The sequence below is a fragment of the Cryptomeria japonica genome, chromosome 11, assembly GCF_030272615.1.
Source record: "Cryptomeria japonica chromosome 11, Sugi_1.0, whole genome shotgun sequence".
Lineage (NCBI taxonomy): Eukaryota > Viridiplantae > Streptophyta > Pinopsida > Cupressales > Cupressaceae > Cryptomeria > Cryptomeria japonica.
In genome coordinates this window covers 205,127,462-205,151,585 of record NC_081415.1, presented here as the reverse complement: position 1 = coordinate 205,151,585, position 24,124 = coordinate 205,127,462, and the positions used below count along the sequence as shown (strand labels likewise).

Here is a 24,124-nt window from a genome sequence, read left to right as displayed (position 1 = left end):
GCATGGTGAAGGACGAAATGAGCATGATAGAGCATCCAGACTTGATCAAAAACAACGAAATGATGAAGTTTTTGCCTAGAGGGTCAAATTCGCTCCTGTCCCTCACTGAAGGACCAGAGCGAAATTCTTCATAAGGTACGTCCTGAACAAAGGTCAAGCAAATTTTACGTTTGAAGGCAAGAAACAAGATGAATTGAACCCGTTGAAGACAAATTGAAGATTATCAAACGTCAACAAAGGACCAAAATGCTTAAGTTCGCTCCTGTCCCTCAGGAAGGGACCAGAGCGATTTTTGTCTTAGACAAATTTCTTGCCAAGTTACAATGAATTCCAAGGCATGGATGAATGAAAGGGGACATTACGAGACCGTTGAAGATAAATTTGGAAGTTGGCGAAGTGTGATGGAGACTACAAGTACAAATTCGCTCCTGTCCCTCTCCAAGGGACCAGGGCGATATCTTAGTTATGTTGCCTTTTCCTCAAATTCAAACCACTCCAAGTCAAGGAGAGAGGTGGCAAGGACATTTCGAAGCGTCTCAATCAAGCACAAAGCATCAAAAATTGCCAAAGATGAAGGATTTACACCAAGACATCTAATTCGCTCCTGTCCCTCAGGCAGGGACCAGAGCGAAAGTTGCATAAAGGCATAGATTTCAAAAGTTAAGCAAGGTTCAAGGCGTCTTTTGAAAGTGATATATCAAAGTTTGGAACGTCCAAATGTTATCAATTAAGCTAAGGAGTCTATATCGCTCCTGTCCTTTGGACAAGGACCAAAGCGATTTCATTAAAAACACTCATGCTCCTTCAAAATCAAGACAATGCAAGGATTGGCGAAGTAAAGGGCGTCCTTTGGAAGACAATGAACGAAGAATGAAGATCAAGTGTTTGCAAATTTGAGCCAGGACATGGAGATCGCTCCTGTCCCTCTCCAAGGGACCAGGGCGATATCACATCTTAAAGACATTCCTTCGCACAAACAAGTCAATCAAACTTGAAGGACCCAGCTAAAATGCCGATTTGAACGTAAGGATCAAGATTTTGGACATCAAAAATGCAAAGATCAAGACCAAATTGATGGATCGCTCCTGTCCCTCAGTCAGGGACCAGGGCGATGAGGTACGTATCTTTCATCTTCAAAATTTGGCGCTCAAACAAATATTTTTAAATTTATTTAAATGCTAGGAAAATCGATATTTAATTAAAAGCATTTAAATAGCGCATGGTATTCATTTATTAATTATTTTTGCCTTTGTAAAAATCGAAATTTATTAATTTAAATAATAAAGGCATTTAATAATTAATTATTAATTAATAAAAAATCAAATGGGGCGCTTGATTTAAAATTTGTTTCATTTTACAAGGGTCGGCCTTTTAAGTTTATTTTAAATTTGTCTTATTTACCAAAGTCGGCCTAAGATCAATATGAAGGTAAGCGCCTATAAAGGGAAGGTGGTTTATTCATTTCAAATCATCATTTAACATCCTTCATTAGCATGCGATTTGGAGAAGACAAAGGTAGCGTGAATTGTGTGTTAGAGGAGCGAATTTCATTTCAAGCAAGGGAGTACGAACTTGAAGTTTCAAGTTAGGCGAACTTGCCAAGGACATTGAAGAACACATCAAAGATATCCCCAAGGGTGGCGAATTAACAAAGAGGACGTTCCTTATCATTGGAGATCAAGTCAAAGGCTTCAAGTTTTAATTTTGCCTAGGCAAATTCCTTGTTTTGCATTTTAGAGTTAGGCTCTCAAGAGAGGTATGGCGATATGAATTTATTGTTTTGATTTTGAACGTTGATCATCATAGCTTAAATTTTGAATTTTGAAATTTTGAATTTCAATAAGCTCAGTCGTTTTTAGGAAATGATTAATAAAGGACTTATCATTAAGTTTCCTAAAATTTGCTCTCTAATTTATGTTATGTATTGCAAAATCATGGTACTAATTCTGAAATGTCGTGTAGGCATCAAATGGAGATCTCTTCAAGGAAAATCAAGCCGAATCAAGGACGATCTTCGCCAGGACGGTTTTCGCCAGGACAGGGGCGACCTCTTTCAATCCAGCGTTCCAAGGCGAGGTACATCATCATCTTGCAAATCAAGGACAAAAGGAGTTAGAACAAGAGTTAATTAAAGCAAGCCTCTCAACGACATCAAATTGAATATCTAGCAAGCTACAAGTGTCAGATGAGGTGGCATCCTAGTCATCACGTCTCCAATCAGTGAGGTGAGGTCCATCTCAGCATGTCCAGATTCAATGTACTTAACTCATACAAGGTGGCACAAACTCCGATGTACCTACCCTGGCTATCCATTGGTCGATTTTTCTAGAAGGGACATGTGTCCAAGCAATACAATTTTATCATTGGTCAAACATTGAATGTTATGTAATGGTTGTAACAAACCCTAATTAGGGTTTTCATTGTAAAATCTTGGCCATTGATCTTGAATTGATCTAAGCCATCAAATTGTATTGTGGGCACTATATAAGCCCAGGCATTTCATTTGTAAAGGCTAATTAGCAATAGCTAGAGTGTTAGAAGATAGAGAGTAGTTAGAAATTGATAGAATAGCAATTAGAGTAGAATAGGAGGACAAGGCAAGAAATTGTTGCCATTGATTGTAAACAAACTCCATTTTCATTGAAGTAATGGTGAAGCGTGTCGTTTCTTGCAATTTGCATGGTTTCTTGTTGAGTCTTCAATCCTAGATGGTAGATGATTAGATGAATGGAGGAAATGTGATTGATTAATGGTGGAATTCGTATATCCATACTACTAGCAGTTTGTTGATTGCAGACTTGCCTTGTGTAGTCAACTGGAATCGTTCAGCTTAAGCTCAATTTCAATTTATTGCCTCTTCATTGATATGCATCAACTTGGACGGTGTCTATGCCTGCGGTGATAATTTGAACATCATAAAGCTCCCTTAGAAGATCGCACTAGTCTTGTGTAGATGTTCCATTGATGTCAAAACAAGACCTAGTTAGAGTTTCATCAAAAATCAAGTCATTGCTCCTACATTCTTAGTATTAGGATTAGATCCTCTCTTCGCCCTTATCCTTTTTTCATTTTTTTTCAAATCTAAGTCAGTAAGAGCCTGTGTCCAGCAAAGCAGATCGGAAGTTCAATCATCACATGTAAGTCCCCTTGTGATCCCAGCAAATCACATCATACCACTGGAGCTTGTCCACACGTAGAGACCCTACATCAAAGAACCTTGGAGTCTTCCTAACTGATCCTTTATGCGAATCTTCAGCAGTTAGAGACTATTTTCTCAAGAGAGGATAAGATACCCTTAGGTATTTTATTCTGTGTTAGGCTGTGTACAAAATACACGTCAACACGTTGTTAGGTTAGGGTTTTGGCTGCTTGGTGGGCAATTTTGTGTTTCCTGTGCCCAAGTTTCGGAGTTTTGATCATGCCTAATGCCATTTAGGGTTTTTGAAGTTATAGGATCAAGCGCCTAAAATTGAGATTTCTAAATGATCCTAGTTTTGTCTAAGTGTAGACCCTTTTGGAGCGTTAACGTGTTTTCAAATGTCCTCGTTGGTGATTTTAAGTGCTAAGGTGTTTTCAGACCTTTTGGAGTTGTTTTCTCGCTCCTAGACAATTATTCAAGTCGATTTTGCACTTTATCCCGATGGTTTTCCTTGTGTTGCACTCCAATTTTTGATGAATTTGCCAAAGTCCAGTTGAGTTTTACTAAGTTTCGGAGTTTCTAAGTGATTCTGAGTGGAAAAATCATCATTTTCCAGAGTAAAATCCATATTCTAAGGGTTAAAAGGTCAAAATTCCATGCTAGAGGTGCTTTTCCCCTCATATTCCTGACAGCCCATGATTTTCCCCACTCAAAATCCAGACTGAACATGGATTTCCCCTGAAATCCAGACTTGCCTCATTTTTCCACCACTATGAATCCATACTAGGGTCGTTTTTCCCCTGGAAGCATTAAAATTTGACTAAGTGTCAGGATTTATTGTGACTACCCACGTTTTTCCACCAGGGAGGTATGGATAGGTTGCTAATGATGTTTGCATTCATTCCACACCTGGGTCGATTTTCCACCAGGTCTTCGTGACAAGTTTTTAAGGATTTTTGTCTTGATTTTCATCCAAACTCATAGCAATTTTCCACTGGGAGTGCATTTCATAATTTTGAGTCCAGATTTTCATCCAAACTAGGATCGATTTTCCCCTAAGGGGATACTTGATGATTTTAAAGTGATTTTGTGAGGATTTTTTAATCCTTACTAGGATCAATTTTCCCCAATTGGCCATTTTTTATTTAAATTGAAATATTTTAATAAATGAGCCTCATTTTAATTGTTTTTAATAAAAGGCAATGATTGTTTAAAAGATGAAAACAATTAATAAATGATTTGCAATGAGCATTTAATGTTTTCAACCTTCTAGAAGCAAGTTAGTTTCACCCAAGCAAGTATAAGAACAAGTGTTTTATCCCACATTGCTTGTGTGGTGAAAATTGGTGATGAAAGTAAGTTTAAAGGGAGGAGTCCAGCATTATTTTATTATTAAGTTTGCCAGGTGTCTCCATGCAAAGGCGATTTTCTCTCTTATTGGTGAATAATGGCGAAGTGTTTTGGTGAAGCGATTGGTAGAGGACTCCATTTTGTCCAGCTTAGCAATCTTTTGGTGGCTGCCATTAATGGCTCAATGCCACGATTTTCCAAGTTTGGTGCTATTTTTGGTGTGTTTGGCGATTTTGGTGAATGATAGCGATTTTGGTATTGGCGAACTTTGGCGATTTTTCCTTGACTCCACCATCATTGCTTGCTGTTCTCAGACCTCCATTGTGCAAAATGTGTGCAGATTGAAGTAAATTTTGAAGACATTTTCAGACCTTAGTGTTTGGCACCATGATTGGAATAATACGATTTTGATTTAGCAAGAGTTTTGTGCCTTTTTGGGTGGATTACCTCATGTTCGGTGGTCAGCATTATTCCCTACTTGTTGATGTTGCTTCAGATCTGAGTCTTAACGCCATTATTGCAGTTGGTTCAGCCTCCATTGTTGGCTGGTTATCTATTTTCAGACTTAAACTTTCATTGCCAGCCAGCTCCAGCTTCAACGATTTTCCTTTGGGAGGGTTTTCCAAGTCATTTTCAGTCAATCATTTGACCATTTGAGGGCTGTTACAGGTCTACAACTTCGCCATGGCTGCTTGTCTTCAAAAAATTTAACTCTTACCAGCCATACCTATGTTCCCAAAATTGATTAGTTTCATCATCAAGACTGATTTTTATCAAGTTTGTGCATATTTTTAAAGGATTGCAACAGGTTTTGAGAGGTTTATTCATATAGTTGCAGGTTGTCTTCAGATTTGTGACCTCCATTGTTGACTCCGGAAGGTGTCTTTAAGCATAATTTTTTGTGAAAACACAACCTTTCACACCTTTTCTTAGTCACTCTTAATCCGGTATACTCCTTTGCACTATGATTTGCATGAAATTTCTAAGTATAAGGAGGTGTTGATTTCATGAGGGTTTTCATACCCTAGTCTTGTCACGTTTTATGTTTAAATTTTTAAGATCTACCTAGAGTGTGGACTATTTTCCTGACTTCATGATCTAATTAGCCTAAATCATTAGGAAGTCAGGAATTCTATTAAGAATATTGTATTTTTTCCTAAGTTCTAACTTCAAACTTCGTACAGGTGTGATGTCGAAGTCCGGATTTAAGGAAAGAAGAGAACAGCTGAAGATACTGCAGACTGGATTCTATCCAGAGTATAAGATGTCATCCAGATGGAAGGAGATTACAGATACAAACATGCATTTCCTGTGCCTGAACCTGATGCGACAGCGGATGTTCGGAGTCAGAAATCAGATTCCTTCCCCAGTATATGTAAACATTATGAAGAGTGGTATTTTTCAAGCCGCTGGATTTCCACAGTCCATACAATGTAGTGAGCTTATCCTAGAGTGTGCACGATGTTATGATCCTCGTTCACGAATGATCAAGACTCCTAAGGGCGTTGTCATTGCCTACCTTGCTAAGGATGCGATTGCTGAGGTGTTTGGAATTACACGCGGAGGCGATATGAAGAATGCAACTAAGGATGAATATGAACAGCGGTATATGAAGAAGATGGATGCGTGTAAGAGTATGATAAACAAAGAGTGGATGATCGAGCCTAGGCTTCATCATTCCAAGGCTCCCAAGACACTCATAGGCACAAACTTCAAAGAGGAATATAGTGACTTAGTATTCCTTCTTAACAGAATGATGAGGACGTCACAGGATGCAATATTCAATGGATGGATGTTCTACTTCATCCAGGATTGTCTTAGAGGGACATTGATAAATTGGTCTAGAATCATAAGTGACAATCTGGACTTTCAGCTGAGGAATGTAGAGGGGTCCAAGTCATTCGCCATGTCTTCCTACTTGGTATACCTGCTTGCATGGTTTGTTTCATACAAAGGATTCATATGCAAAGGTGAAATCGGGAATGGGCAAGGACAATTCAGGAGTCATGAGTGTTATCCCCAGCTGAACATGTATAGAATTGAAGACTATAAGAGAGTGAATGATGTATTCAACATGTACATCACGCGGATGCTGCAAGGCGGGATCCACACAAGATTTTCTAAGGAGGCAACGGAGCTAATAGAGAAATATGGATCGTGGTATATTCAGTTTCCCACTTTCACGTACCTTAGGATTCATGGGTTTCAATCCAAACCCTACAAGCTTCCTAGGTATCCTTTCGATAGAATGATCTTGTTGGAAGTGGTGAGACAGCTTCTAGAGTTTGATTCCATTCAAAGAGAGAAGCATAGGACAGGCATGACATTCCCTATTTCAATTGGGAAGACGTTGGAGGTTTGCCAATCTGCCTTAGCCGCCAGCACTGCGAGTGAGGAGCTTGCATTCTATCGATTTGCAACCTTCAAGAAAAGAGAAAGATTTTATCCAAATAAGAAAGTTGAAAGGATCAGGGGAGAGAAGTTCATCCACAAGGTAGACATAGAAGATTATTGGGCCAACCTGATGGACAAGTAGGCAGTGAAGAGACGAATGTGGTCCAGAATGTCAGTAGATTTCATGAGGAAGTGTGGACTTTTCCTCATTCCTGATCAGGTGTTAGATGACAAGGATCATACGCATCCACGGTATGAAAATGAAATGAAGAAGGCAATCTTATTGCCTAATTGGTCAGAATCAGAAGAGATTGATCTAGGTATATTAATGAGAGAGGTCTTGAGCTTCTCCCGTGCATGGGTAGATATTCAGATGAATAAGTTAGTTGATATGGGTGTTTCCTTCACTTATGAAAAGATGAAGCCGAAAGAGTCTACTTTCGAAGATGATCAGAGGACTATCAGTGATGTCAGGATTCAAGCAGATGAAGAGAGTCAAGCTCCCAAGAGAAGGAAAAACACGCTAGGGGGAATCAAGGCCAGAGGGAAAAAGATTGAGGAGGTGAACAAGAAGAAACAAAAACTATCATTCCTCCACCTATCATTCCTTCACCACCTCTCAATGTCTCATCAATTAAGGTAATTGAAATAACAAAGCAGAATAAGGAAACCCAGCAATGTTCCAACACAGTGATACTACTAGAGAATATTCAGGAGTTACATGCCACAGCGACATTTGCTCCACCAAATGAGAATGATAATCAGTCGGGATCCCCTACTGTCCTTTTGGAGGTTAGTTTGGGAAATGAGATATATGATTTGACCAAGAATAATCCTGATGATGATGATGATGTTATCTCGGCATTGAGAGGGCTTGATTGAGAGATGTGTCTTGATGATGGTATGGGGATGGTCGCTATTCCTGATTGGCTAATGAGAAGTATAGAGGTACAGCCTATTGATAACATTGATGATTACCTAGCTAGGAGCAATAAGGAGAAAGAACCCAAGAGAGCTGAGATTTTGTTGCACATAGTTAGAGATGAGACAGGAATGTGGATTGCGCAGGTTATTCCTATTGGAGGTGTGACAGTGGACATTGCTACTCCTATGGATTTCCAGATTACTTCGATTGCCCTTGGCCGTACATCGAGAGAGCAAGAGTTTCAGGAGGTTGGTGATAACCTCAAGGCGATCAACGCCAGGTTAGATAGAGAAATTGAAGAGAAAGAAAAGTACAGAGAAGAAAATATCAGAATTAGAGAGTATATTGCGGGGATAAGGCGTGAGAATCCCACCCTTATTTCCCCTATTGCAGTTGATCATGGACTACATTCACACTATGAGGCAGTGAGAGATACACTCTCGGAGGTGAAAAAGTGGATTCAGAGTGCAAGAAAACAAACGGATGATTTCCTTACTCAATTTGTCCAGGCATATGATAGGACAACAGGGCTCGTGTTTAGAATCCAGTATTTGGAGGGAGTTTGGGAAGAGTTTCGGTCTATTTAGGAGAAAACTATTCCACGCTTCAAGGCTTTGAAGAAGATTCCTAATTCCACTTTGGTCAGCGAGAGCATTGAGCACAGTGGAGACAGATGCAATTTCCATGGCTAGTATTGTTCATTGGCCGTGAAGAGATCAACTTATGAGAACACCCAGTTGAGTTGTATGGAGATGGAAGGATTGATTCAGGACATTCAAATGAAGATCCTTGCCTCAATTGAGGAGTTATTGGGTGTTGATGTTAGTGATGCTAGTGGTTTACACTTAGCCGAATTAAGAGACAAGATGAAACTTACGTATTTTTGCCAGTTGGACTCTTTGAAGAAGAGTCAAATAGATGACTTGGTCTCTTTGTTGATTCATGTTCATAGTTCGCAGAAGCTCATGCCAGATTGGGAGAACACTTTGGACGCTTGTCGGATTCACTAGACGTGATTGATTTGCAGCAAGATACCTTGCCTAGCATTTCCATGGAGTTAGATACTGTATTGGCTAGATTCTTAGAGTATGCTAGGAGAGAGAGAGAGAGAGAGATGCAGGGAGGAATCTTCTAGAAGATTCCCTATTTGATGACTATGTATCTTTTTATTGGGCCATATGTTGGTGGCGCCATTTTTTATGTAAACCCTAATTAGGGCAACTCTAGGGTTTTGTTGGCATGATCTTGGTCGTTGATCTTGTATCAATCTTGGCCATCCATTTTTGTAAGAGACTCTATATATACCTCCTTGTCTCTTATTTGTAAGAGAGAGTATTTGTAGAATTGTTGGTATATGATGCAGCTGTTTGAATCTAAATCACTGTTCAATTGTTGGTGATTTTGCTCTTCAAATGTTGTCTTTGCATTCATGGTTCTCAATTCCTCCAAGTTAGATTAGAATTTTAGATTAGAATTTGTTTTCATGTTTGTTAGATTGAGTGAAAGATTTGTTGATTATATTTGTGTGGAATCCTTCATCCATACCACTAGCCTCTTGCCGCTGGTAAGTGCGTCTCGTGTGGTCAACTGGAAATTTGAGTAAGCTTAACTTCAACTATTATGTGTCCTTTGACAAGCATCAACTTGGATGGTGTCAACGTTTGATGGTAATAGTCTGAAAATCATTGAGTATACCTTAGACGATTGCACTAAGCTTGTGTCAATACCTGTTTGTGAGACCTTGCCTAGTTTGATTCCACCAAACTTGTTTATCATTTCCTACATTCCTAGGCCTAGAATAGAGTTCTTGAACCCTATTCATTTTGCCCATTTTTTTAGTAAGAATTAAATCCAGAGCTACATTGTTAAATCCTAAGTTGTCAGCACACCTATTCTGCATGTTTCATGATAGAAGAAGATAATCCTAACATTTGCGTAAGTCCCCAAGTGAACATAACAATTCACATCAACCATTGAGTTACCCACTCGTCAAGACCTGACATGTAGAAACCTTGGAATCATTTTAGTTGATCTTATCCTTAGCATCTGAGGTGATTTTGTTCAAGAGAGGGTCAACTACCTTGGTATTTTATTCTAAAATGTTATGTGTATTAAACACACATCAATAGATCCCTAGCTCAATACAGAAATCACGAAAGCTACCCGAAGTGTATTCACCTCCATTATCAGATCTTAAAATTTTAATTATTTTCCCATATAGGCTTTCTACTTGAGCCTTAAACTCTTTAAATCTACCTAGGACTTCATCAGACTCTTTAGACCTTAAGAAATAAATCCAAGTCTTCCTAGAGTAGTCATCTATGAAAGTTGCATAATACAAAAATCCACTTGGGGATGCCATTGATATTGGCCCACATAAGTCAAAATGTACAAGATCTAGAATTTCTTTAGACCTACTTTCACTACTATGAAATGGACTCAGTGTTTTTACCCATAGCACAACCTTTACATGTATTATCATGAACATGACTAAGTTTAGGAATACCTTTCACCATCTTCTCCAATGATGGAAGAGCCTTGAAATGTAGATGTCCAAGTCTTCTATGCCATAGTTTGCTGGAATTGGAAGAGTCATGTAGAAGAGCTTGAACTGGACGAGTGGAAAGCTTGTACAAACTCTCATATCGATTCACAATCACACGAGAAGTCTTGATGCTGGAATTATTTGGCCATGCAAGAACTCTCCCTTCTAAAAATGCTACTTGATAACCTTTATCCTCTAAGGCTGAAATAGATATTAGATTCCTCTTGATTCCTGGTATGAATAGAGCATCACTTAGTTGAAGAGAAATTCCTGATTCTAGATTGAGTGATGTAGCACCAAACCCTTTCACCGAATAACGTGCATCATCTCCAATGATTACTTGAAGATTAGACTCCTTTTCCACCAAATCTGAAAGATGTTCTCGATAGCCTGTGATGTGTCGAGAAGCTCCACTATCAATTAGCCAAGTGTCACTATCCGTGGGAACATTACTTGATAAGGAAGATATGAAGAGGAATCCATTAGAGTTGTCTTCAACTTCCTTTTGAGTAGAGACTTCATTAATGTTTGCCTCTTGTTGCTTAGGCCTCGTCAAACAATCTTTTGTGAAGTGACCAAACTTGTCACATCTAAAGCATTGGATGTGGGAGAGATCTTTCTTCTTCTTCTTTGAATCAGGTGCGAAGTCTAACTTTTGATCTCTATTCCTCTTCAAGTTGCCTTTCTTCCAATTTCTTCCTTTCTTCTTAGTAGATTGAGTGGCAAGAACATGAGTGTCTTCATTTTGAGAACTTTTGACAATTCCCCTAGCAGCCAACCTTGATTCTTCTTGGATGCAGTCAGCATGAAGACGATCAAACTTAGGGAATTTGGATCTCCCACTTATACCTTGAATAAATGGCTCCCAAGAATGAGGAAGGCCATTCAATGCTAGCATGACAAGATCCTTGTCCACAACTTCATCTTTAATGGCGCTTAGCTGATGTCTCAATTCTGAAATCTTCCATGAAGGATATGATTGATTCTCCCTTCGCCATCTTGACTTGATGAAGTTGTTGCCTCAATGCAAGTGCCCTACTTGTGTTGATCTCATACATTCCTTCCAAGGTTCTAAACATGTCTCTTGCATTTGACGTCTTGAAAATGATGGGCACTAGGTGATCCTTCACGGAGTCGATCAGGATCTTCTTAGCTTTGACAGCATTCTTCTTGAAATGAAGTTTCTCCTCTTGATCTTCTAGCACAGATAAATCTTTAACCTCCACAAATTGAAGAAGATAATTTTCCTCAAGTGCAATATGCACTCTAAACTTCCATGAAGTGAAGTTTGATGTGCCTTCAAGCCTATCCTCAACTTTAAGCCCGTTCACCATTTTCGAGGTTTTGATGTTTCTTCTTGAAGGTGAGAGATGAAAGAGAACTTCGCAATTATAAGGAAATCAGATCACGATCTACTTCACCGTGGCTCTGATACCATGTTAAGTTTTGTGATCAGATTAGAGAGATAGTAATTCAAACACAATTGCACAGAATATACCCTGGAAAAACCTTCCTCTTGAAGGTGAAAAACCCAGCAACAAAAAATATCTCTATTATCTCAAATATATCAAGTATCTTTACAAGAACTTGCTTCACACTTTGAAGCTATATGGTGATATAATTTCACCCTAGACTGCTGTATGCAATCCGAACCACAGTAGGAACGTTGACTGCTGTATGATGATCTATCTTGGTGGATTAGATTTCAGTATCAATTAGTTTGCCTTGGAGATAAGATCACACTGCTGAAGAATGATAATTCGATCTGCTGAAGGAAGACACGAACTGCAGAAGCAAGATGATTCGACACTTCTGAAGGGAGGGTGACGAACTATATATATACCCACACAAGTATGCATTCAATCAACACGACTATTCCAATAGTCGGCTTCTTATAACCAACACGTCACTTTATTAGAAATCGGTTATATTATAATTAATACATCTTCCAAAGGTGGCATAACATATATTAGTTATGTTTAGTTAACTAACGGATTCAATATAAATATGAAAGTCAGCAATGTATAAAAGTCGAACAAGTTAAATGTGTAAGGCCGATAGGCCAATTACACATTTACATTTGCTATGTCGGCCCTGAAGGAGTCCGACCATAGCTATTAACATTAACACTAATGAACCCAAACCCCTTTCCAAAATTTTGCTGAACCGGCGAACCGAGTTCTTGAACTTGAACCCATGCCCAAACCCAAACCAGCAACTTAGTCTTCAAATTAGATCCATTTGCAAGGATGCGTGCATCTACCTTCTGACAAGTATTTTGCTACTAACTGGGTCAAACAACAACCTGACAATTGCTTTACCTTGGTATATGCTTCATGGCCTCAATATGCCAACAAGTCAATTCCTAGCATAGAAAATTTATGTAAACATTAAAACAGACTTATATTGTTTTAAATTTTAAACATTTTAAACAAGACTTAAAACATAAAATCGAATTTATCTTCCTATATATTGGATAACCTATTGCCGATAGTCTATAGGTCAAATGATGTCTAACCAGCCAGCCTCTTCTACCATGCCATTAGAGTGACATTTGAACTTTTTGGTTTTACTGTTTTGTGAATTTACTATCCTTGCCCTGCCATATGACCTTGACCAGATCGCTTATTGCCCAACCAGTGTATTTCTTAACTAGTACCAATAACTTCTGAAATCTCTGAACTCAGATAACTACGATACCTAGGATAGCATGAGTGTATTTAAATTATATTGTCCTAATTTCATGATTTTATTTAATCCTTTCTCCTTCAGCAAAATTTTTTAGATTAGTTAAACTTTCAATTCTTTGTGCCTCAACTGATGTATTTTGAATGAAAATAGAAAGGTCAGTCACAGAACAAGAGTTATGCAAGCAATGTTGACAGCATAGAGCAACTCAAGCATATATCTTTGAATATCTTATATTTCATAAACAAAATTACATGATTTCTAGTTTGTAACAAATTTATGGCAATGAAACTGAAACTCAAGCTCTTCTCCTTTATGCTAAAATTTCTTACATTGCAAACAAAAATAGAAAACTAAAAAATGATATTTATGCCTGTACCATCTAAAGATCTATTTCACCTTCAAAGATTGAAATCCATGAGGACAGAAAATATGTGAGCTGTCAGCCAGCTATTAACAAGGTACCAGCAACAGATATTTCTTTCCAACTTTGAATGAAATTGTAACTAATCTCTTAAGCTTCTGGCTTGAAAAGCGCATACCCATCATGTCAATTCTGGTTGATGGTTGTCATACATTTCGAATAAAAGTTATGTACATACACGCATCTATCATATACAGTGTTCATGCATCAAATCATAAATTGCATTGCTTAGTGAATTATCCAAAAGTAGAGGGGCTGGTGATACATATGATTTATTCGTACAATATGGAAAAACCATAAAGCTAAAGCATCCTCAAGAGAAAAAAAAGAAACAAGAAATATGGTAAGCCTTCTTTCATAATCATCAAGGAAATACATTCATGGAATCATCATTACGTTTTACAAACCTGGAAAAGAAGACAAATTCCAGCCATTGGAGTTGAGAAAACAGCATATGCGAAAACAGAGACCCTGCAATCACATTGCCATAAATTTAGCTGATCCACATTGTTTAGTAGTAATTCTTTAAAATTCATATACCTCTGCAAAGATAAGTTTAGAATGTCATATACCAATACATGTGCTAAACAAAACCATTACAAATTTCAAATTTTGAAACATAACATACTAATTTAAATTCAGTTTCAATATCAAAAAGATCAAACTAGAATCTCATGATAGATAAGTCCTGAGTTAACTAATCAGCACTGTAGGTCTTAAGAATATCAGAAAGATCAAACTAGAATCACTAAACATATCAGAAACATTTTGGCATCTAAAAACGTGAAACCTGGACGTACCCACAGGATATTCGTTTCAGAATCAGATTCCAGTACGTTTCGTACTCGGAATTGCCTGAAAAATCCCACGATTCAGCAACTTAGCAAAAAACTCAATGGAAATTTCTTAATTCTTCCCTTTGACCAGCGATGACCATTGGTGGTGGAGGGTCCCAAAAAAATCAGATTTCTTCTCTTTTCCAAATCACTCCAAAAATCAGCACAATGAATGGGCTGTGTTGAAAAACTTAATCACTTCGCTCCCACGTCACAATGAAGCACAGCAGCAGATTTCTTTATAAATTTCCTTTGTTTGCATGCTGACTTGGACTGACGGCTCCCTCTATTTTGTCTCTTTCCTCCCAATTAGCTAATGGTCTGTTATTTATTTCTATCTTCAATACAGTTGTGCCAATCTAAGAGGGGATTATTTAGTTTGATTTTATTTCCTTTTTCTAGTAGTTGGCAATTAAGATTCCAGGGGTTCCACTTATTTTCTAGGCACCAAAGAACATTCAACAGGCTTGAGTCTTCTTTGCATGGTAGTGTGTTGCCATCACATCACAAACAATTTTCTTTGATGCTTCAATGTCTATTCCTACCACTAACCCCTTTTGATCCCCACATCGACCCTCCAAAGTACAACTTTTTGCTTCTTTTTACAGCTGGAGATGTATGGCAACCAAAATAGTAATACAATTTTTTGATTTATTCTTGAATACTGAAACCTACAATCAATGAAATATTTTTTTTTTGTATTTTTGATCTGCATACAACCTGCAGTAGATCTGAATTCTTGTGATGTCCAAATCTAACCTCTAAGTGAAGCCAACCTGTAAGAAACCAGAAGATTGTCGTTTTCTGATTCCTGGAGATCCAAGAGGGTTTTTGTCCTCAAGGAGATTTTTCTAAACTAAAGCTCTGCAAGGGTTTCTAGAAATTTGACTATGATAGAATGAATGCTTTTCCTTCAATATTTTCCTTCTGTGATTTTTCCAGAAACCCTAAACAGTATTTAAAATTTACTTTTTGTTTTATTTTGAATATTCATCCCATTTTCTTTTAAATTATTAATTACCTTTTAGGTAATTAATATTTATGTTATTTGAATATTCAATATTTTCACTTTATGCTTTTTGTTTGCCTTTTACCCGAAGTTATAGATTATTATTATATATTCCCTTGCAAATCCTCCTTTCAGCCAACAGGGAATACGAATAGGGTGCGGGTCCTGCCAATTTGACTCATTTCGAAAAAGGGGACATTACATTATTTTGTTAACCATCCAAAGACACTGACTAGACATGACAAAAACAGATATGACTGTGACAGATATTGAAGTACGACTGCTATTGGAGAGAGGATAAGGTTTTAGCTTCAACATGACACTATACAAAAAAAATTGTGTGGATACAATGCAACGGTTGCTAAAGCTTTCTTCTGTAAGCTTCAATCCATTAACACTGGTTTTATCTTCCCAAATGTTGGATTAATGTTTTCTCACTTTCCATCCTGTAAATCTAAAATACGGGCTTCAATTAAACCAAGAAATTTGAACAGGACATGTTCATACAATTCAATGTGCTTTATCAATCACTTGGTCCAAAACAAAGAGGAACGGCCACTGGATCTAAACTATCACACTTATTCCCTGGTCTTGATGAATGTGCAACACATAAAAACAATGGAATGGTTGTAATACCATATGAGATTTATTCACAGGCCACTTTCAACATTACAAATTTGCAATACCGTCTGTACTTATAATCAGTCAATGACATAACAACCATACTAAAAGACAAATGACAACATGTTCTTGGTTATTGAAACAGTACACCTATTTTGGCAGAAGTATAACAAATATTAATTTTCCTAATATTCTAGTATTTTTTTTCATATCCTATAATACCTTTTAACTCTTAGAAGCCTATTGCAAGGTCCAACAAATTTATGAATCCTCAGAAGATCATGGTTGCTAGAGTCCACATAGACGATCAGGCGCTTGCATGCCAGAAGATATCTTTACACCATATAGAAGCCTACTTCCAGGTCCTATAATGTATAAATGCTCAGAAGGTTATGGTTGCTAGATTCCACATAGAAGATCAGGCTCTTGCATGACAGAAGATATATTTACACCACATTAAAGATCACCAACTTTGTTGAGAAAAAAAAAAAAAAAATTGGATTAGTGCCAATAATAGACTGACTACAAATCTCAAAAGAATCCCAGTTACAAGTAGATAACGTCTTTTCCAGATTGATGACCTTATTGATCAACTCAACGGAATAAAGACGTAAACAAAAATTGATTTATCTTAAGGCCAACATCAAGTTAACATCATATCCAGTTATGTTTGGGAAATAACTTAAAAACCACATCCAGGCTCTTCAAGTAGCTGGTCATGCCTTTCGAGCTCAATAAGGTCTCGGTCATCTTCATGCAGACAGTCAATCTTCTGGCCTTACCTAGGGAAGTTTGTTGAAACCATTTAAAAAATCTCAAGCCTATACTGAATATTTGATTACATTCCAATTCAACACAAAGATCAAAGTAGTTCTTTAGATAATAATCCATCACGTATCTTGGATTTGTAAATGAATTCTAGGGAACATCTGAATAAGAAGTTTATTCGGAGGCAGAACTTTCTATTAAATTTTTGCCCTCCAATATTCTTCTATTGCTGTAATGTCACCTTGTTGAAATAGGATTTATTAATAATTAATAATAATAAATTAAAATATAACAGAATAAAATAAAAAATTAATATAATTAAAATATAGTTAAGTTTAATGAATGGTCAAAAGGCATGAAATGAAAAGCTGTGACTCCCTCAAACATGAGATACAAAAGGGAGAGAAGAGAGCTTCATTTGGGGAAAAAAAGGAAAAAAGGAAGAAAGAAGGGAGCAAAGGAATTAAGGAAGCATTAATGGGAAGAAGATAAGGAAGTGACTCTTTCAAAGGGGCAGCAATGATGAAACGCCGTGACACTTTCGAAGGGTGGTAATTGTGAAAGGTTGTGACCATTAAGAAGAGGTGTGACTCTCCCTCACATTGGAGGATATAAAGTGGAGAAGTTTTCATTTGAGAAGGAAGGATCCATGGAATAGAACAAAATATCTGAAGCATTAGAAGCAGATTTAGGAGCAGACCTAAATCAGAATTATAAGAAGTTCTAGAAGAATGATATGAACATTTATCAAAGAAATAAGAACACAAATACAAATCTGCAAACAATAATGAAGCAAGCATTGAAGGAAAAGAAGAGGAAACATTAAATCAATAACCAGAGAATCAGACCTAATGGAATAGAAACGATTCACACACACACACATATATATATCTGAGTATTGGCAATAGATCAGAACACACACACACACACATATATATATATCTGAGTATTGGCAATAGATCAGATGTAATGTCCCCTTCTCCTTAGTATGTGGACATTCACGAGGTTGGCCTATAATTTGACCCTCGTAGGCCAAGGAGTTGATAAGGGGGTCGACTTGGCAGCTACTTATGGCTTCACCATTTATTTTACATGATTTTATGGTGAGATAATGAGTTCTCAAGTATGATGTCACGTGTGCACTTTATATTAAACTAATATTTTAATATTTCCTAAAGTGCAAATTATTAATTATTTAAGAGAGGAGCAATTAAATATTATTAAATTGAAATCTTGTAGAAGGAGGCCGATTCTTGTATGGAAAAGAATAAATAGGGGAGAAGCCTCATGAGTTGATCATCGGTTATTTTGACATCTTCTCTTGTGTTAAGAATTGTGGAGCCAAGGGTTTCTGCAGATTTGATCATTGGGACCGATACCTCCCTTTGATTGCATAACTGAGGTGGTGAGAGATCCTCTGAAGGGTTGCAGCTGAGAGTGAAGGATATCTCAGTCCTTCGTATTTGTGCTTATTGAGTTTTCATGGTAACTTCAGGGTAGACGACTTGGGAGAATATTCAGCTCATTACTATTTTGAATTTTGATACCTATGTGCATCGATTCATTTGAGGAGGCAAGGCGATCTCCCTAGGAGTCGTTTGGAGAAGATTTGTTGGTGGTTGCAGGTTAAATTTCAGTCCGAAGCAAGTTCATACCAGTCCGCCATTTTCCACGATTTTGCTCATATCTCTTTGCTTGGGCATCGAAATCTACATGTGATTGAAGCGATCTCCTTGAGGAAGGACTGCAATAATGTCCCCTTCTCCTTAGTACGTGGACATTCACGAGGTTGGCCTATAATTTGACCCTTGTAGGCCAAGGAGTTGATAAGGGGGTCGACTTGGCAGCTACTCATGGCTTCACAATTTATTTTACATGATTTTATGGTGAGAGAATGAGTTCTCACATATGATGTCACGTGTGCACTTTATATTATAACAATATTTAAATATTTTCTAAAGTGCAAATTATTAATTATTTAAGAGAGGAGCAATTAAATATTATTAAATTAGAATCTTCTAGAAGGAGGTCAATTCCTATATGGAAAAGAATAAATAGGGGAGAAGCCTCATGGGTTGATCATCAGTTATTTTGACATCTTCTCTTATGTTAAGAATTGTGGAGCCAAGGGTTTCTGCAGATTTGATCATTGGGAACGATACCTCCCTTTGATTGCATAACTGAGGTGGTGAGAGATCCTCCGAAGGGTTGCAGCTGAGAGTGAAGGATATCCCAGTCCTTCATATTTGTGCTTATTGAGTTTTCATGGTAACTTCAGGGTAGACGACTTGGGAGAATATTCAGCTCATTACTATTTTGATATTATGTGCATTGATTCATTTGAGGAGGCAAGGCGATCTCCCTAGGAGTCTTTTGGAGAAGATTTGAGGGTGGTTGCAGGTTATATTTCAGTCCGAAGCAAGTTCATACCAGTCCACCATTTTCCACAATTTTGCTCATATCTCTTTGCTTGGGCATCGAAACTTGAGGAAGGACTACGATGATGTTTGATGATTGAAAGGGGGCTTTGGTGCTAGTAATTATTAGTTATCAACTTGCAGATCTGCAGCAGGGGTGATTTGGAGAAATATTCATTTTGGCTATAGAGGAGGGCACAAAGAGGAAGGATATTGCTTACTTCTTCATTCACCAACCTAGGTGCTATATTCCAGGTTCTTTGGCATTAAGTTTCTTTAAGTTTTCAGTTTGTATGTATGCATTCATGGCTGCCATTTGTACTCAGACATTCTGAAACTATTGTTGAAGCCAAGAGTCTTGGCCAATACTTGTCATTTGTAATCAGTCCATTACTTTCTAATAAAAGGGAGAGATAAGGTTGCATTAATTGCACATGTTGTTATATAGTTGCATGCCAATTGTTTGTCTAAATGTCAGTCAGCTGTAGGTGAACATTTCTTGCATTTTGTTCACGTATTTGCATCAGATAACACAAAAAAAAAATTGCATATTTATCCTAGAAGGTCATCTTGATGTTTAGTAGTGTTTTGCTATTCATAAGTCGATTACTATTTGAAGATAATGCTATCCAGCAAGTCTAAAGTCCAGAATCAGTCATATGCTAAGTCAAAACTGCATAACACGCAAGATTGTCTGGCCAGAAAACCGCATAACACGCGGGTTATACAGTCTGAAACTAGAACAGCAGGTAATCAGTGAATTGTTTGACAATATTCCCTACACAATTCAGTTACATAACTGTGGGGCTATTACATCAGATTGATATAAACAGAAGACCTGTGCATTTAAAGAGGGAAACAACATCAAATTGAATCTGTCCAAATTACCATAGCAGACTGAAAATACATAACCTGCAATAATTCTACAACGTATATTGGGCAAGGTGTCTGTTGACGTGTCTAAAATCGCATTGCTACAACTTCATCCGGCCAACACAGAATAGAAATGCTAAGAATCCTATCCTCTCTTGACATAAGGAGATCCCTAATGCTGTGTTAATTTGATCAATGGGGATTACCTCAATGTTTTGGTTGTCAGGTCTTGACTGCGGGATAGCTTAGCGGTTTGATGTGTTTTGTTGGAAACACAAAGGGGACTTAAGGTTAGACGGAATTGGTTTCAAACGAGTTCCCTAAAGTTCAACAGTCCTATATCATCTGATTTTGCTTCTGATTGATACTATTTCAGCTTGACTGTATGGTTTCTTTAATAAAAAAAAAGGAAAAAAGGAAGGGAAAAGAGAGAAAATATCTAATTAATCTATCTAAGATTAGCATATTCAGGAAGATAGACAGAAACCTAAAAAAAAACAGATTTCACATTATCAGCTAATAAAGCACAATGTTGTAAAATCTAGTGCAATCTTCGAAGGGAGTTGGATTTTCATGCTACTAAATATAAATATAGAATTTGACATCCATTCATTTGATGTTTAACAACCAAACTAAGCACATAAATGGGTTCAAACTAACCATGCAGGGGGAATGGCAATCAGCCAATCCTTAATGGTATGAACACCAAGGTTTCTATCAAATATTATCCCCAAAAATACTATCTGAAAGCAAAATACATAACAAGAATATTAAATGGTGAAGAAGGAGACCATGCACTCACAAAGAAATAAGACAGCTTTAATTTCCATTAATTTTGCATGAATTTCGCCAAAGTTTCGGCAACAATCTTAGACTTCTTACAAAAATAAGGGAAAACCAACCCCTTTAGAGTTTCAAAACCTAGATGAATGGCCAAGATTAAAACAAAACAAGTGGCCCAGATTCATCAATACAACATAGTACCCATGCCCATAAATGGGAGGCAAAATATCAACAACCACCAAAAGAAGAAACAATAACTACCTAAAAAAGGTAATTAATAACTACCAAAAAGCTGCTCAAAAGGTGCACATGCACGGAGCTCAAGATTTACAACTGTTTGGGTAGTTAGAAATGAACTTTATGGCCAAAAAGTGTTTTTTAATATTTTAAAAGAATTTTGCACTTTATGAAAGCACTTTCTCCTTTTTTGCTGTAGACCCTTTTTCCAGAAATTCATCCTCGCCGTGCAAATACTCTTTTTCCAGAGGTCCCAACCTACCGCACGTTCTGCTCGAACATAATCTTGAAATCTGATGCATAGCTGGAACAGCACCATGCCTTGAGGCATAGAAGGATGGCATATTTTATAATGCATACCCTCCAAGTGGCGATCTGCATGCTTTAACCCATCCTTCCAGTCGGACCGATGAGCCTCAAAACATAAAATGTCTAAATGCAATCCACTAGCAAACTCTAGGTCCTCCGTGGAGTATGCGACCTTGTCAATTCTCAATCTATCCTCCCAATCTGGTTGCACTTGGTCATCAAACAAACTATTTTTCCAACCCAGAACCATTGATCGAAGGATCCTTCCACCAGGATCCCTCATGTTTTTCAAGATTTCCTCGCTTCCTCCTGCTCTTTATTAATGGTATCTTTTGTTTCATTCTTCATGGTGGCGGTCCAGTACCATTCTTTAAAGATGCTGATGTCATAGGGATCCAGGATAGCGGACAAAGTGGGAATTTGCGCGTGGGTCCAGAAAAGAGCCCTCGTGAGGGGGAGAATTGTACCAACCACCTCATGAACCCTGAGACATTCCCTCTTTACCTCGAACAATTTGACCAGAATGGTCTCTCGGTGGTGGGCCATTTCCTTAGCATCTTCAATGATCCGCTCTCCTTTTTCCTTAATGTCTTGTATCCATTCCTTGACAGCTTTGGCGGTATCACGTACTCCTTCAAATTCTGTTGTAGTCCTTTGTGCCAATGCCAATGGGGGAACATGGGATTCAGGGGCATGTTGCAATGGTTTTAGCAGGTGATCAATATATCCCTCAACCTGCTCAGCACGAACTTGGTACATGTTTCTCTCAATAGAGATTTCGTCGAGTTGCCTGAGCATATTCTGCACGGCACGGAATCCTTGAACTCTTCCCTTCCTTTCTCTTTGGTGGCTCGCCCTATCGGGATGGTTGCAATGCTATAATCGGCCAATGCAATTTGATCTGCTGGCTTATCGACAGGCGGGGTAGTGATATGGATGGTGCGGTTCCTCTGCTCATCCTTGGTGATCAGGGAGTAGGTCTTGGGCTTTTTCTTTCCTTTGGACTTTGTTTCCCCTATGCGAGAGAAGATATCCTTCAGGTTGATAGGCAGCTTGACGGCTGTTTTCCGCTATGCACGAGCAAATAGCCAATCTTGAGGGATGGCATGCCCGGATTTTATGGCCAAATTCCCACTTTGCTCCCTAGAGGTTTCAACTGGCCCACTGTCGATCTGTAATTGATCTGTCATAGAAGGAACAGATGCAGTATCCAGCCCTTTACTTATAGCTGAGTTCTCTCATACCTCACTGAACAACTATCGGGTATCCCCTTGTGATGGTTGCTCTTCAGTTCTGTCGGGCTCGTGGGTCTCATCCGCCTTGCGTTCTCCTTCAACGGTGGTGTCATCTTTGCCAGCACTATTCAGTTGTAATTCATGTCGACTCCCCTGGGTGAGTTCATGCATCTCAGCCTCTTGATTAGGCGGAATTTCTCCTTCCTCAACTTGATTTCCAGGTTCACTAGAACCAATGATCCTGACCTCTGCATCTAGCTCATCTTGTGCCGGAGGATTATTAGCCTCGAATGCATCAACATCGCTCTGGGAGGGCGGAGCAGGTATATAGTCAAGCTCAACTACGTCATCCTCCGAATTGGGGCCCTGTTGATGTGTCTTTTGTACACGACCAAACACAGGATAAAATACCTAAAGGTACCTTATCCTCTCTTGAACAAAGTTTCCTGACTGCTGAAGATCTCGTCGAAGGATCAGTCGAAGTAACTCCAAGGTTCTAATATGTAGGTTCTCTACGTGTGGATAAGCTCTTTGCAGTACGATGTGATTTTGCTAGAATCACAAGGGGACTTGCTTTCAACGACCTGAACGTTTGATTTGCTTTGGATATTACTAGAACGTGGAATTTCACCGGCCCTTGATTTTGAAAAAAGGAAAAAAGTATAAGGGTTGGAACGGGATCTATTTCTAACACTTAGAACGTAAGAGCAATGAATGACCTTTGATGAAATTCTAACTAATCCTTGCTTTGACATCCTAGGATCATCTCCACAAGATTAGTGCGATCTTTTGAGGAAAGCTTTATGATGTTTAGATCACCACTACAAGCATGGACACCGTCAGGTTGATGCATATCAATGAAGAAGCGATAATTGAAGTTAAGCTTAAGCTGAATGATTCCAATTGACTACGCAAGGCAAGTCTGCAATCAACAAACCACTAGTAGTATGGATATACGAATTTCACCATTGGTCATACAAATTTCTTCCATTCACCTAATAACATGAAATCAAATTTGAGAAATATAGAGACCATGCAAATTGTTGAATCGACCCATAGAATTCACCATTTCTTCAATGAAGTTTACATGTCTTTTGCAACAATATCTTGGCAACAATCTTTGCCTTCTCTTTCTACTCTACTCTAACTATTTCCTACTCTCTGACTATTCACTATTAGCTAACTATTAACTATTAACTAATCTCTGACTATTAACTACTAACCCTTACAAATGAGGAGCCAGGGCTGTATATAGAGAACCCTTTACAAACAAACGGCTCTGATTAACTTAGAATCATCAATCAATGGCTAGGATTACAAGATAGAAACCCTAATTAGGGTTTGTTACAACAAACTTAGCCAATTAGAAAATTACATTCCCGGAGCGAGGACCAATAGGAAGCAGGGGTAGGTACACCGAAGTTTGTGTCGCCTCCGATGAGTCAGGTACATTGAATCTGGACATGCTGAGGTGGACCAATCCGACTAGAGGAGCAGTAACTGGGATGCCACTTTGTCTGACGTCTGTGTCTTGGTTGATCTCTTTTCTGTCTCAATTTGATGAATGATGT

The 24,124-nt window shown here is 38.1% G+C and overlaps 1 protein-coding gene across 2 annotated transcripts in view; it reads right to left on the bottom strand.

Moving 5' to 3' along the window:
* The window catches only part of LOC131067654 (uncharacterized), a 205,398-nt gene that overhangs the window by 9,381 nt on the left and 171,893 nt on the right, over nucleotides 1–24,124 (bottom strand). For both annotated transcript variants that reach the window (XM_058002752.2, XM_058002751.2), the window contains one exon: nucleotides 13,873–13,936. In XM_058002752.2, the coding sequence (XP_057858735.2) occupies nucleotides 13,873–13,936 (64 nt within the window). The remainder of the gene's footprint in view (nucleotides 1–13,872; nucleotides 13,937–24,124) is intronic.